General features: G+C 51.5%; 1 protein-coding gene across 1 annotated transcript; it reads left to right on the forward strand.

Annotated features, from left to right (window-relative positions):
* The first annotated feature begins 7 nt into the window (after positions 1–7).
* rno (rhinoceros) lies at positions 8–15484 on the forward strand. The gene is made up of 6 exons (XM_064688172.1): positions 8–504; positions 568–762; positions 1611–1827; positions 1891–2080; positions 2142–2758; positions 3681–15484. The coding sequence occupies exons 1-6, from the start codon at positions 8–10 to the stop codon at positions 12582–12584; spliced, it is 10620 nt and encodes a 3539-aa protein (XP_064544242.1). The 3' UTR covers positions 12585–15484.
* Positions 15485–16088: the final 604 nt, after the last annotated feature.

Genomic DNA, 16088 nt, shown 5'->3' on the forward strand with positions numbered 1-16088 from the left:
ATGAAAAATGTCACAAAGAGGTAAACGCGGTAATCAGCAGCAGCTGCAGCAGCAGCAACCGCCGCAACAGCAGCTGCGACAAGATGTTGAGCCGCAGCCGCCGCCCACAAAGCGACGCAAAGGACGACCGCCCAATGGTGCGCCGGCAACAGCAGCCGCAGCAGCAGCCGCAGCAGCAGCGTCAACAACTGCAACAGCAGCAGCAGCAGCGTCAACAACTGCAACAGCAACAGTTGCAGCTGCAACAGCAGCAGCAACAGTTGCAGCGCTGGAACAAGCGGAACACGGCCAGGCCAAGTCCACGTCAAAGCTGCCGGGCAAGGCCAAGTCGGCCAGCAAATGTAAAGCGCAAAGCAACAACAGCAACAATAGCAACAACAACAGCAACAATAACAACAACAACAGCAGCAGCAGCAGCACCTGGCAAGCGCGCTCCGTGGCCGATATCAAAATGTCGAGCATCTACAATCGCAGCTCCACCGAAGCGCCAGCTGAACTGTATCGGTGCGTATAAACCACAACTTGAGCCTGATCTAGGAAACTCATTAGATTTTCTTAAATTTGCAGCAAGGATCTCATTAGCGCAATGAAATTGCCAGACTCAGAGCCGTTGGCCAACTACGAGTATCTGATTGTAACCGATCAATGGAAACAGGAATGGGAGAAGGGCGTACAGGTGCCCGTCAATCCCGATTCGCTGCCCGAGCCGTGTGTCTATGTGCTGTCCGAGCCGGTTGTGTCGCCAGCGCATGACTTTAAACTGTGAGTAGAGCGTGAAATGGAAGAATTTAACTGAAAAGAAAACGACAACTATAATGTCTAGTAAAAGCTTGTCAGCATTCAAGTCCTGCTCCACATTATTGTGCTCCGGCTAAGGTAGATGTTCGCCAAATAGATATCTCGAAGTAATGTAGTCATATGATGACGCGGAGCAACACTCCTGGTGAAGAAGACAAACTCTTAACTTAGATGTAATCTCCTATCCCAGGCATTCTTCTAAACTCGAACAAATAAGAATAGCATACAAAATACAGGAATATATCCTGATAAGAAATGATAGAGCATATTCACAATTTTATTCAAACTCTTCCTTCTATTACTACAATTTTTATATGCGTCAAAGATCAATTTATTTTGATTTGCTCTTCTCTGCGCTCCATTTATTTTTTTATATATTTATTGAAGCGTCTTTGTGAATAATAGCAAATTAGAAACATGTATTAACTTCAAAAATTGTTGCTGAATTTGACCCGGCAACCTACCGCTCGTTAGTCCCAGACAACTAAGCCACGCAGGCTTCTGATGTCACGTTCGCAAAGCACAATTATATGTTTGCATTCTTGATGTTTTTTATACAATCTTAACTTTTATATAAAAAATCTTGAATCTTGAGTTTTCTCACTTTTGAACCAAAAGAAAGCTTTAGTAAATGCTTCAGCTTCGAAGTTCGCACAGTTTGTGCTGTTGATAGATCAAAAGTCAGGACAAATTATAATATATATATAATATTATATAATATATAATTACTAAAATATAATTATTAAATAATAGTTAGGCCATATATATTAATTTATATTGTTGAATATTTGATATAATTTGGTCTTTTGCAGTCCAAAAAATCGTTTCCTGCGCATCACCAAAGACGAACATTATTCGCCGGACTTGCATTGTCTGACGAATGTAGTTGCACTGGCGGAGAACACATGTGCCTATGACATTGATCCCATAGATGAGGCCTGGCTGCGTCTATACAATGGCGATCGTGCCCTGTGCGGCGCGTTTCCCATTAACGAAACGCAGTTCGAGCGCGTCATCGAGGAGCTGGAGGTTAGCTAAAGCTAGATAATAGGTCAAAAGCAACCGGCAAAACTAATTTAAAACATTTTCTAGGTGCGCTGTTGGGAGCAAATTCAGGTCATACTTAAGCAGGAGGAGGGTCTGGGCATTGAGTTTGATGAGAACGTTATATGTGACGTTTGTCGCTCGCCCGACTCCGAGGAGGCCAACGAAATGGTATTCTGTGATAATTGCAACATCTGCGTGCATCAGGCTTGTTACGGCATTACAGCGATTCCATCAGGTAATCCAGCTCCGGAAACATCCATGAAATTCTATTACTCAATAAACAAATTGTCTTGCAGGCCAATGGCTATGTCGCACCTGCTCCATGGGCATCAAGCCGGAGTGTGTGCTCTGTCCGAATAAGGGCGGCGCCATGAAGTCCAATAAATCGGGCAAGCATTGGGCGCATGTCTCGTGTGCCCTGTGGATACCGGAAGTGAGCATTGGATGTGTCGATCGCATGGAGCCAATAACAAAAATCTCAAGCATTCCGCAAAGTCGCTGGGCACTGATCTGTGTGCTGTGCCGCGAGCGCGTGGGCAGCTGCATACAGTGCTCGGTGAAGACCTGCAAGACGGCCTATCATGTGACCTGTGCGTTTCAGCATGGCCTCGAGATGCGTGCCATTATCGAGGAGGGCAACGCCGAGGACGGTGTCAAGCTGCGCTCCTATTGCCAAAAGCACAGCATGAGCAAGGGCAAGAAGGAGGGCGCGTCATCCAGTCATCACACAGCCGCTTCCAGCTGCATGCAAAAGCATAACAACAAGTTCTCGAGCAGTGCGACAGCTGCGGGCGATGACGCGGGCCACACAACAACGGGCGGCAAGGGCGAAGATCATCGCAGGCGCCAAAAGCATCGCAAAAACGATATGACCTCCGAGGAGCGCAATCAGGCGCGCGCTCTACGTTTGCAGGTAAATTTTGATGGTGTTTTTAATTAGAGCCGTGCATCGTGTCAATCGAAAATCGAACCACTATTTCGAACGAGCGAATCAAGGCTAGATTTTGTTTAGCTAGAGGCTTGAACAATCCGACTACCTGGCTAGAAATTCGATTCGTGAACAAGGTTTTCACATCCTCAAAGCCAGGCTGAGCCTTGGTGTCTCGTATAGTTTCAAAATAAGAGTTAAACTCTTATATTTTCAATTTAAAAGTGTCCGTTCTAGTGAAAATAATGCATATAATGCGCGAAAATATTGCAATACATATTTTCATAGTGAAGTTAAATTCTACCCAAAACTGGCATCTACCAAAAATGCTTACATAAATCTAATTATTATGGCTCAAGTTATTTATGCTTTGGGGCTGCGATTCCCTCAAAAGTTAAACTAGGATTCAGAGTTGGAGCCAGTTCGCTTCAAACCTGGTTGGAGACCTTTTTTGGATACACGTCTTGTCGTGTTAGCCCGAATATATCAATTACTCAAAAGTTAACTTATAATTCCGGATCAAACCTGGATGCATACACATCTTGTCGCACAACAAACTAACCATTAGGCCGAATATTTCGCTAACTCAGTAGTAAGTTTTTAATTCGGAGTCCGATCCAGTTCGCTTCAAACCTGGTTGGAGCCTTGTTTTAAAAACGTCTTGTCACACAAAGAATATTTTGCTGACTCGGTCAGCTCGAACTTCGTCTGTTATGAATGCAATTGGGGATTGGTGAAAAGTTGCTTCGAACATGTCGGAGTTCGATGTTCGAAAGCTCGAGTCTGTCGGTTCGATTGAGTAGCTGAGTTTGATGCACAGCAAATGAAACGATGCAGGGATCTATTTGGAATTGAATGCTGCGTTTCTTGATACTTAAACAATTTTGGTTTGTTTCAATTGCCGCAGGAGGTTGAGGCGGAGTTTGATAAGCACGTGAATATCAATGACATTAGCTGCCATTTGTTCGATGTGGATGAGGATGCAATTGAGGCCATTTACAATTATTGGAAACTGAAGCGCAAGTCGCGACACAATCGCGAACTGATACCGCCCAAGTCCGAGGATGTGGAAATGCTGGCCCGCAAGCAGGAGCAACAGGATCTGGAGAATCACAAGCTGGTCGTGCATTTGCGCCAGGATCTGGAGCGTGTACGCAATCTCTGCTACATGGTCAGCAGGCGCGAGAAGCTCTCCCGCTCGCTGTTCAAGCTGCGCGAACAGGTCTTCTACAAGCAGCTCGGCGTGCTCGATGAGGCAGTGCAGCAGCAGCAGCACCAGCAGCATCAGCTGGGCCCAACGGAGCAGCAGCAGCAGCAGCCACAGCGACCCGCCCTGGACACGGATGCCATTATCTATGCGAACGATGGGCCAACGCTGTACGATAGCTTCTACAGCTCAACGGATCAGCTAACTGTGCCGGCGCAGTATAAGAGCTTGGATTATATACTGGAGCAGCTGATGGGCAAGAAGCAGGCACGTGGACGCGCCTCGCAGTCGCCCAACAAGCGCAAGCAGGCTGCCGCGCTCAAGTCTTCGCCCAAAAAGAAGCTCAACAATGGTGCAATAACAACAAATACAACAACAACAACAACAGCGACAGCAACAACAATGGGCCAAAAGGCCCCCAACAACACCAAGCCACGTGGCTCGCCAAGGGCGCCAACAACAACGGCGTCCACGGCGATGCCGTGTGCGGGGAGGCGTGCCTCGAAGAGCGGCCCGGCAACGACGGCGACGTCGAGCCAACAGCATAAATCACATAAATCCACAACGGCTGCGTCCGCCCCAACGTCTAGCGGCAGCTCATCATCGGCTGATTCCAGCTCGCCGCGCGGCAGCAGCGCCAGCAGCAGCGCCAGCGCCAGCAGCAGCAGCTCCTCCGATTCCGGCAGCGCCAGCGGCAGCGGCAGTGGCAGTGATTCCGGCAGCGATAGCCGCGGCTACCGCAACAAATCTCAGCCAGCTGCAACGGGAGCGGGAACTGCAGTCAGAAAGCAATCCTATGCGCGCAGCGTCGAGCAGCGGCAGAGGCAGCGACAGCGGCGTCAAAGTGAGGCGGCTGCTGCGTGTGCGTCTGCAGCGTCTGCGGATGCGCGGACCAGCTGCAGCAGTTCCTCCAGCGACGATGACGACGACCGTGCGAGAGCACGGGCCAGGGCCAGGGAAAGGGAAAGGGAGCGAGAACGGGAGCGGGAGCGTGTCAAGCGTGTCCACAAGTCAACAGCAACAGTACCTGCCAAAAGCCAAGCAACTAAGTCAAAGCACAGCGGAGGAGCGGCAACGGGAGCCGGCGCGGGAGCAAGTGCAGCGCGCAGAAAACAAGCGGCCAGTGGAGCCAATGGTGGAGCCAGTGCAGCGCCGACAGCGACGCGTGGCCTTGCTCAGATGGACAAGGAGATGCGGCAGCAGGACGCGGGCAGCATGTCCAGCGATGAAAGTGAGGAGCTGCTGCCTGTAAAGCTCGCCGAGCGACAGGCGGCACATCGGAACACAACAACAACAAACAGCCGGAACACAAGCGCCACGGCAGGCAATGCTGCGACAGCTGCGACGGCTGCGACGACGGCGACGTCGGCCATGCGCAAGATGGGACAGCACATCTACTCCGACTCGGACAGCGAGTCCACGTCAACGACGCCGGAGCGCGACGCGGCCGAGGAGCAGCGGCGCACGGAGGCCGAGGCGGAGCAGGCGGCGGCGGAGAGCAATGTGAGCGATTCGCAAAATCAGCAGACAATACGCACCAAGGCGGCCATGAAGGAGTTCGTGCCGGGCACAACACCAGCTGCGGCGACTGCGACGGCGACGGCGACTGCAGCAACAAATAAATCCAAAGCCAACGTCAAGTCGAACAGTAGCAAAAGCAGCGCCGCGCCCGTCTTTCCGGCCGTGGATCTGCTCGTCGTGCCGCAACGGCAGGCGGCCAAAAAGGCATCCGAGAACATGCGCAACTCCACGAATCTCGCAGCAGCGCTGCTGCCGGATGCCAGCGAGCGGTTGCGCGAGCCCGATCCAAGTCCAGCCAATGCGGCAGCCAGCGGCAGCAGCAAAGCAAAGGATGAAGCGGAAAAGTCGCGGCCCAAGGAGCTGCCCAAGGCGGCTGCCAAAACGACGGGCGAGACCAGAGCGGAGCGCGGCAAGCGCGGGCGACCGCCCAAGCAGCAGAAAGAGAAGGAGAAGGAGCGGGAGAAGGAGCGTGAAAAGGAGCGGGAGAAGGAAAAGGAGAAAGAGCAGGAGAAGGAGCGAGAGCGGGAAAAGGCAAAGGAGAAGGAGAAGGAGAAGCCAACGCCCGCCGCCGCCGCCGCCACGCCCAAAAACAACGAGCTGGCCAAACTGGGCAACTTTGCCGTCTCATATGTGCCCCAGCGACAGGCAGCCAAAAAGGCCGCCGAGCAGCTAAAGAGCAGCGGCGCAGCCCTGGCCAAAGCCACACAGGAAACCGTTGCCAGTGAGGATGCCGCAGCGGGAGTCGCAGCCGGAGCAGCAGCTGGAACGAGCGCAGCCACGACGACGACGACGCCGCCAAGCAGAGCAGCTGCAGCCACCACCACGACGACGCCGCCAAGCAGAGCAGCTGCAGCCACCACCACGACGACGACGACGACGCCCCCGAGCAGAGCAGCTGCATCCAAGCAACAGCAGCAGCAGACGACGCCTTTGCGACGCGGCTCGCAGCTGCGACGCTCCAAGGAGGAGCAGACGCCCGTCAAGCGACGCATCGCCGCGCCCAATCTGTCCAGCTCCAGCTCCGGCGAAAGCAACAGCAGCAGCGGCAGCGGCAGCAACTCCAGCAGCAGCAACTCCAGCAGCGGCAGCGACTCCGACAGCGACAGCGAGCCGGAGAAGCGCAAGACAGCGCCAGCTCCAGCTCCAGCAGCAGCAGCAGCCATTACCTCCAGCTCCAGCTCCAGTGTGCCAAAGCGTTCGCCGCGCAAATCTCTGGACAAACCAGCTGCTCCTCCTCCGCCTCCGCTGGCCAGCCGAACGCGTCAGAATTCCACCAACAAATCGCCAAAGAGAACGCCACAAAAGCCAGCGCAGCCCGCGCCTGCGCTCGAGCTGGTGACGCCGCCGCCGGCGCCGGCGCCTAAACCCGCAACGCAGCGCCGCAAATCCTCGCTAGACGATGCGTCACCGGCGCTGTCCAAACGTGCCACGCGCAATTCCAAATCGCGACCACCCTCGCCGGCGGCGGTAGTCAGCCTGCCGAAGCCGGCGCCGACGCCGACGCCCGACAAATTGCCCAGCAATCGGCGTAAATCTCGCGCGGAATCACCGAAGAAAACGCCGCCAAATCTGGAGCATGAGATAGCGCAGCGCAAGGCGGCGACCGGCGGACGGGCCACGGGTGCGCTGGACAAGCTGCTCGACAAGAAGCAGCAGCAGCTCAACAATGCCACGCTCGCGACCGCAACCGTGCCCGCGCCCGTTCCTTTGCCCACGACCACGCCCACAATAACACGGGCTCCCACACCGAAGCGAAGTCCTCAACCGGAGCCGGCAGCGGAGGAGGAGCGTTTGGTCAGTAGTTTGCCGGATGCGGCGCAGGAGGCCGGCGAGCAGCCCATGGACATTGACGAGGAGCTAACGACGGCGCCGACGCACACCCAGCTCTCGGCGAATGCCAGCAAATTGGCGGAACTCTCAGCGGACATCGATGAGCGACCGCCGGCGGCGCCGCTGCCCGCCTCGCCCACGCCGACGCCCTCCAACGATGAGCTGAGCGACGACGACGAGGAGGCCGGCAGCGATCGGAGCAGATCGGACAGGCGACGCGCAAATCGATGGCACCGCCGACGAAGAAGACGGACGCGCGACGAGGATGAGGAGGAGCAGGAGCATACGCATCACACCCAGCATCTGCTCAACGAAATGGAAATGGCCCGCGAACTGGAGGAGGAGCGCAAAAATGAGCTCCTGGCGAATGCTAGCAAATATTCCGCATCCACATCCTCGCCAGCGGTTACCGTTATACCACCAGAGCCGCCAGAGATCATTGAGCTGGACTCGAACTCGAATTCTGGAGAGCAGCAGCAATCGCAGCAGCAGCAGGCGCAGCAGGAGTCGCTGCTGCCGGTGATTCCATCGGTGCCATCGGTTCCATCGGTTCCAGCCACGCCCTCGTGCAGCGCCCTGGAGCTGGATGCGGCACATCAGCCGATTGTGGACGCCATCCTGGAGCTGGAGGACAGCAAGTACGCCAATAGCTATGTGTCCAGCTTGGCCAGCAGCGTGGCCAATGTGCTCAATCCGCCCAACTCGGGCCGCCTCACAAGTCTGCTCGGCACCAGCCTAAGCGGCGGCGGGAGCAGGCAGATCTTCGAGGAGGACAGCACGCTGGCCACGCGCAATCTGGTCGAGAAGCTGCGCAAGACGAAGCGCAAGGCGCAGCTGGACGAGTGCAAGGACACGATGGACGACTTGCTGCCACCGACGCCGGCCATTCCCTCCGTCTTTCCGTTTCACAATGCCGCCGATCCCGAGGATCTGATACACGCGCAAAAGGAGATGCAGCAGGCGCAGCAGCAGGCGGCGCTACAGCAGAGCCTAATCTTCGGCAACTCGGCGCCCAACTCGGTGGCCAGCCAGCTGACCATCAAGGATTCCCCGCTCACGGCCAACTCCGGCGGCAGCTATGCCAACAGCTTGACAAATACTCCAAATGCCACGCCCACAACGAATACGAACAATCTGGGCGGCGGCTACAGCAGCGTTAACTATCAGTCGGCGCAGGCGGCGCTCAGCTGTTATCTGAACAAGACATCGCCGCAGCTGCAGCAGAAGGGCAGTCAGGGAGCAGGAGGAGGAGGCGGAGCAGGAATGGGAGGAGCAGCAATGGGAGGAGCGCCGCAGTCCACGCCCGACTTTGTGGATCTGGCGGCGGCAGCTGTCAAGAACAGCCTCAGCAGCAGCAGCTATGCAGGAGCAGGAGCCGGCGCCGCTCTCCCGCCCGCCCAGATCAACTCCAGCCTTTCCAGCGCATCCAATAATTCCCAGGCGAACAACAACAACAACAACAACAACAAGCTGAGCGATTACGATGAGAACACGCGAATGCAGTCGCCCTTTGGACGGATGCAGCGCTGGAACGAGAACGATCTGATCGCGGCGAGACGCAGCAGCTCGCCCAGCTCCGTGTCCGAGTCGAACGATCAACCGCCCAGCCTGGACAAGAGCTACTTCAATAGCTACGCAACGGGGGGACCGGGAACGGGAGCAACTGGAATTGGAGCAACTGCAGCAGGCAGCGGAAATGGGAGTGGCAGTGGCAGTGGGAGTGGCGCCTTTGGCAGCCATACGCCGCTCGTCAATGGCATCGATGCCATGTCCATGTACAACAACCAGACGCAGCAGCAGCCAGCCAGACCCGTGCAGCAGACAACGACCACGCCCACCCATCAGCAGCAGCAGCAGTCGCAAAGGACGCCCAATAGCCAATACAATGGCGGCATCTATCCACAGCTGGCGGCCATCATCCAACAGCAGCAGCAGCAACAGTCGACGCCGTCGGAGACGCAATCGATTTACGGCAATAGCTCGCAGCCGAGCACGCCGTATGTGAGCACGCCCTATGCCACGCCCAATATGACGCTAACGCCCAATCATCAGCAGTACCAGCTGACGCCGCCATATGCCGCCGCCCTGCTGCCCGCCATGATGCAGCAGCAGCAGCAGCAGCAACAACAACTGGAGCCAGTGCAGCTGGAGACGGTGCCCGTGCCAGTGCTGGCTCAGCCAATGCCTCAACCCGCGCCCGCAGCTTTGCCCTTGCCGAGCAAGGAGCTCATCTCGCCCACCAAACGCAGCAGCAGCAGCTCCTCCAAGCAGCAGCAGCAGCAGAAGAAGTCGCCGCAGCTGCCGCCGGGCAAGTCGCCCGGCAAATCTCCTAGACAAGCCGCTGTCGCTGCGCTGCAGCCGCCGCCGCCGCCCGTACCTCTGCCCACGGCCACGCCCACGGCGCCGCCGGCGAAATATGATCCACTGACGCACACGCTCGCCGGCAAGCTGCGACAGCGTGCGCCGCGAGGCAGCGCCAGCGGCTCAGCTGCAGCGGGCACACGCGGCGGACGTGGACGCGGACGCGGTCGCGGGCGGGGCAGCAGCTCAGCGAACGCGATGCTGCCGCTGGCGCCGCCGATGTCGGACTACGGCAGCAATACGCACATTGTCAACAATCTGGTGGGCACGCCGTACGAGTTCAACAACTACGACGACGACGAGCTGAACGGCTCCGGCGTCGAGAATCTGCAGTCGCTGCGGGATCGCCGGCGCAGCTTCGAGCCCAGCACCAGCTACGCCAGCTGCAAGCTGCGCGGCCAGAACAAGACGACGACGACGGCAACGACGACGTCGACGACGTCGTCCGGGACGGCATCATCCGCGCCGCTGCTGCAGCCCGTGCTGCCCGGCCCGGTCGATATGCGCACCTACAATCTGGGCTTTGAGGCGCCGCACAGCAGCGCCTCGCAGGAGGCCTATCAGAACAATCTGCTGGGCGCCTTCGACTCCGGCACCGCGGATCAGACACTCAGCGAATTCGACGAGGAGGACGAGCGACAGTTCCAGTCCGCGCTGCGGGCCACCGGCACCACCACCAGCAGCAGCAGCTCCAACAATCACAACAACAACAACAATAACAATCACAATGGCAACAAGGCAGCAGCGGGAGGAGTAGCTGGAGCAGGAGCTGGAGCAGGTGTCTCTGCCACGCCGAGCAGCCTGCTGCTCCACTCGAGCGAGGCCAACCAGGCGACGCTGCTCACGGAGCTGCTGCCCGCTGCTGCTGCTGCTGCGGCTGCTGCCGCGCTGGAGGCCTCGCTGGAGGCCACCTCGGAGGAGGTGTCCATAGACTCGGATACCACGACAATGCTCAACACGAAGGCCTCCCTCTCGGATGCGCGCAACCAGCTCAAGCTGAAGATCAAAGGGCCGCTCGCCTATCCGGATCTGCACTACAGCAGCGTGACGCAAACGAGCTGCCAGCTGTCCACCGGAGTGGGCGGCGCCAGCAGCCTGGTGCAGACGCAGGTGCAGGTCCAGACGACGGTCACGGCCAGCACTGTGGCCAGCAGCGGAAGCAGCTCCTCGGCGGCGGCGCTCAGCGTGAGCGGCAATTCGCGGCGCATGCGCAAGAAGGAGTTGCTTAGCTTGTATGTGGTGCAGAAGGATACGCTGAACGATGACAGCTCCTGCGGCTTGCCGGCGGCCTCCGATAGCCTGCCGCTCGAGAAGCTCGACAAGCTGGACGAGGAGCAGCAGCAGCAGACGACAACGGGATCGGGATCGGGCGGCAATGCGAAGCGCTTCAAGAAGAACTCCAGCAACAGGGAGCTGCGAGCTTTGGACGCCGCCAATGCAAGCCTCGAGGAGCAGCAGGAGGGAGGCGGCGCTGCCGGAGCTGGTGCAGCTCCTGCTGCCGGCGATGGCCGGCGGCGCAGCGCCTGCAGCTCGGGCAGCGCCACGGACAACGGCAAGACGGGCGCCGCCAGCAGCGCAGGCAAACGACGCGGACGCAGCAAAACGCTCGAGAGCAGCGAGGATGATCATCACCAGGCGGCCGTGGCCGCTGCGGCGGCGGCGGCAGCTGCGGCGACGACGACGGCGCCCAAGCTGAAGATCAAGATACGCGGACTGCCCAGCGAGGCGCAGCAGGAGCTGGAGCGGAGCGGCGGCGGAAGCAGCTACAGCTACGAGATGACGCGACGCACCTGTCCGCCCAAGAAGCGGCTGACGAGCAACTACAGCACGCCGACGCTGGAGGAGATCAAGCGCGACTCGATGAACTATCGCAAGAAGGTGATGCAGGACTTTGACAAGGGCGACGACAATAGTAGCAACAGCAAGCGCGACCTGGCGGCGGCCGGCTCCAATGAGATCCAGCAGCAGCACACGGTCAAGCCCAAGAAGGACAAAAAGGACAAGACCAAGAAGGACAAGAAGGAGAAGAAGCGGCTCAAGCAGCAGCTGCTGCTCCAGCAACAGCAGCAACAATTGTTCAGCATGAACAGCTGCAGCGGCAATATCCTGACAAGCACCATGACCACCACGCTGATCGAGAACCGGCTCAGCGCCTCGCCCGGCGAGAAGCCCAAGCTAATCCTGCGCATCAACAAACGCAAGGCGGAGACAACCTCAATTAGCCTCGACCAGCAGCAGCAAAAGAAGCCGCCGCCGGAGAAGCCGGAGCAGCAGATGGAGGCGCCGCTGCGTCTGAAGATCGCGCGCGTTTCCGCTGGCGGCGTCTATGTCATAGGCGCCAAAACGGAGTCCAAGGAGACACCCAAGGAGCCCGCTCCGGCCAGTTCGCCGGCGGAGCTGCCGCTGGTCGCCGCCTCGCCGCTGACCAACAACAGCAGCTTTACGCCGCACTCGCAGAACGCGAATGCCTCGCCGGCGCGACTGGGCAAGGATGCGAGCACGCCCTCGCCGCCCTGCCTGATCATCGATTCCAGCAAGAGTGCCGATGTGCACGATTCCACCTCCTTGCCGGAAGCAGGAGGAGGAACTGGAGCAGGAGGAGTAGGGGGAGGGGGACCAGGAGCAGCAGCTGTTGCTGCAGTTGCTGTGGTGGGCGCTGCTCTGGGATCGAGCTCGCCGCTGTGCGTCAATGTGGGCAACTATGATAATAGCAACAATTCGTTGCCATCGGCCAGCGGATCCGGCTCCAGCAATTCCTGCAACAGCAACTCGAACAACAACAACAACAATAACAACAATGGCAACAACAACAACAACAACAATAGCAGCAGCAGCCGCGGCGGCGGCGGCGGCGCTTTACTTCCATTGAAAAAAGACTGTGAGGTTAGATGATAATCATAAAGCCAGCCTACGACCAAGCTATATATACGTATATATCTATATATATATATATATATATAGATATAGAGAGAGAGAAACGATCCAGAGTTCGTTCACTTCCAGCAGCAACAAAGTGTCCTAAAAGTAAATCCAAAACCCAAAACAATTACTCAGTGTAAACCCCATTTTCCTGCCCCCTCCCCTTTGAGAAGATTTTGTAAAGAAAAGCACACCACCCGACCTTGTACAGTTAGTTTGTAAGTGCAAAACCTAACCTATCAAAAAACAAATCTATACCTAACCTATAAAAATCGAAATCGAAACCTAACCTATAAAAACGCGAAACCTAACCCTACTTTTACAGCCAGCGCGCCCCGTTTTTGTTGTGCACACACACAAAAGATATTAGCTATATAGTGCTATATACTATATATACACGTATTTAACGAACTACAACAACAACAAATACTAAATCGTAATTGTACATTTTAAAGCGAATTTTATATATATACACACACATATATATATAGATATATATAGAACTGTAGACTAGACTATGTAAAATACTGTATTAAAGTTAAACAACAAACGGAATTCGCAATTATGTTTAGCCTAAATATCAGAGAGTTAATGAGGAGAAAAGTAAAATGCTCGGTTTATTTAACGCGTTGCGTTATTCTAGTTAACCCACTTCCATAAAATACCTACTCATAAAAGCTAAAATATATATACAAATATATATATGATCACACACACATATATATTTTAATTATTTATTAATAACTATTACAAAAAAAAAAACGAACGAATGAATGACAAACAACAAATGCGAAATGCATAATAATAAACCATAAAACGTAGCAGAAAATTTGTTTAAAAAAAAGAAAACTGAAAGAAAATCGACAAAAAAAATCGAAAAAAAAAAATCGGAAAAAAAGAAAGAAGAGAAGAAAAAAACACTTAAAGTTGTAGCCTGTAGTCATTAATTGTAGTTCTTAGCGAAAATCAAAGTCGGCTGCCAATGTGTGGGGGAGGGGGGGAGGGGGGGAGGCGTGGCCGCAACTAAGTGCATATATAAAAAGCGAACAGCAACATAACCTAGAAATTAATAAAAAAAAAAACACTTTTGAATTGTAATTCCCAAGCGCGTGGAAATGTTTGTATTTTTAGCGTCTAAGTGTAAACGTGTCGAAACTCCAAAAAAAAAAAATGAGAAAAGCAAATTATTTTATGGTTATTGTTTTATATTTTATTATCAATTTTCGAAATTGCAAAACACATTTTCTAAAGACAAAAGCACACACGATCATATTACTATATATTGTATACATATATATATATGTATATATATGTTATATAGATTTTAAGACTATGCTCGATGTGCTGCGCATTCCAGTTCCAGACGACAAATGCCTCAAATGCCTGAAAAACTATAAACAAAACAATTTTTTTTCCAAAACCCAATCCAAACAAATTTCAAGCACATCGCGCTAATGTCTACTATATACATGCATATATATATATACATATATATATGTATATATTTATGTATAGAGCCAAGTTCAGAGTTTATTTAACACGACAAACTATTAAACATAGAGAAAAAGTAAATATACACAAACAAACAAAAATATATATTCCAATTATATTCAGAGCAAAAATAAAATAAATTGTAATTTTTAGAAATATTCGGGAGATTTACGTATATAACTGTATATAATTGTGTGTGTGCGAGTGTGCGTGTGCGTGTATGCGTGTGTGTGTGCGAGAAATGTTTTTTAAAATTATTATTACGTTCTAACCTAATTATTAATTAATACTGATTATTAATTTTAATTGTAGTTTTTAGCAAAAATTTAAATAAAAAAAAAAAACAAAGCCTTATTTAAAAACAACAACAAAAAAAATGCAACTAAAATCCAATTACACTTTAAAGCGCCGCACAAATCCGATTACTTTTCCGACATTTATCTATATAACAATCCAGTAAGATAGCATGATCTGATACTTTCTCAAGTTGGCAAAAATGTGGGTAGAAAACTCGACCAGAAATCCTTCAAAACGATTTGTCAATTAAAAGCAAAGATTAAAACACAGAAATTGGACGGAACTCTGGGACAGTTCGCATTAAAAAATAAACCTAGTTACAAAGTTAGATTGGGCTGGGGGATTAACCCAAAACTCCAATTAAGAAGTAGGGACACGATATTTTTGGTGCCGTTTTGTACAAATGAAGCAATATACTTTGAACTTGTTACGACGTAGAGTTTTTGGAAACAATTCAATAGTGGAGATCGTATAGTTCTTCAGTTGCCTTCTCCATATGTTTCGAGACAGCCAGACCAAGTTTTTTGTATCAAGTTATTAACAACAAGATTAACATTATATATATATATATAGAAACTAAGGAACCGGAACTTTAAACAAATAAATACTTGAACATAAGTCGAGCAACCTCTTAAATATGCCTAAAATTGAAAAAAAACAAAAAAAAAAGAAAACGTTTCTTAAGCAAAAAAACACATCAAGAATAGAATTGTAAGCAAACTAGGAAAACAATAAGTATTACTAATGAAATTATTATTATATTATTATCATTATTATTATTATTATTATGACTATTATATTATTATTATTATTGATATGATATAGGTGTTGAACAGGTGGCAACAGTTAGGCTGTAAGTGCGTAGGGCTACATAGGGAAATATATAGTGCTAGGGATTAGTATTAGAGCTAGACGTGCTAGTCTAGTTTAACAATGTAACAGGTAACAACAATTCTAGAATTGCCGGTTCAGGTAGCTGTTATATAAGTATATACGAACAATCTAAGCACATGCCTAGTAAATCCAAATATATAAGTATTGTGTAACATACTAAATATATAAATACATATACACACACATATATATATACACGTAAAAAACAACAGACAACAAAAACCAACTTTTTTTTGTATGTTAAATAATTATGAACATGATTTCTACACTTCGATATATATGTAAAAAGGATAATGCTGTAAAAATAAAACAAACAAACAAAACAAACAAAACAACCAACTAGTAAAGCTAAGTTGTATTATAAATATGAAAATATAGAAGAAATTATACATAAATTATTAAAACGCAAATATCTTTTATTTACCCTTGCACATTTTATCGATTTGCAGATATTCTATGTATATAACTGGAGGAATTTTTTCAGCCAAATACCCCAAACATGGTTTATTATTACTTGTCATTCAAAACTTACAAAGAACTAATTCATTATTTATTTTGAACTTTGCAGCCAAATCTGCCATGGACTAGAAAACATTCAATTACATTCAAAAAGGTAGAACATTCCAAAATGAGAGGTTCTTTACCCGAGATTTTAAAAAACAATTATCAAAAAAGTTCTGATTTTCGAACCGATCCCATTTCCGGAAAAGAACGTAATGTATCTCCTAGCATTTTCTTCAAATTTTTTCCAAATTTATATTATGTTTTTTTTGAAGGCCAATACTTACAAGTCCT

The sequence above is a fragment of the Drosophila montana genome, unplaced genomic scaffold, assembly GCF_035044405.1.
Source record: "Drosophila montana isolate Dmon_TW-CO22-7 unplaced genomic scaffold, ASM3504440v1 contig_1455_1, whole genome shotgun sequence".
In the NCBI taxonomy this organism is placed as follows: domain Eukaryota; kingdom Metazoa; phylum Arthropoda; class Insecta; order Diptera; family Drosophilidae; genus Drosophila; species Drosophila montana.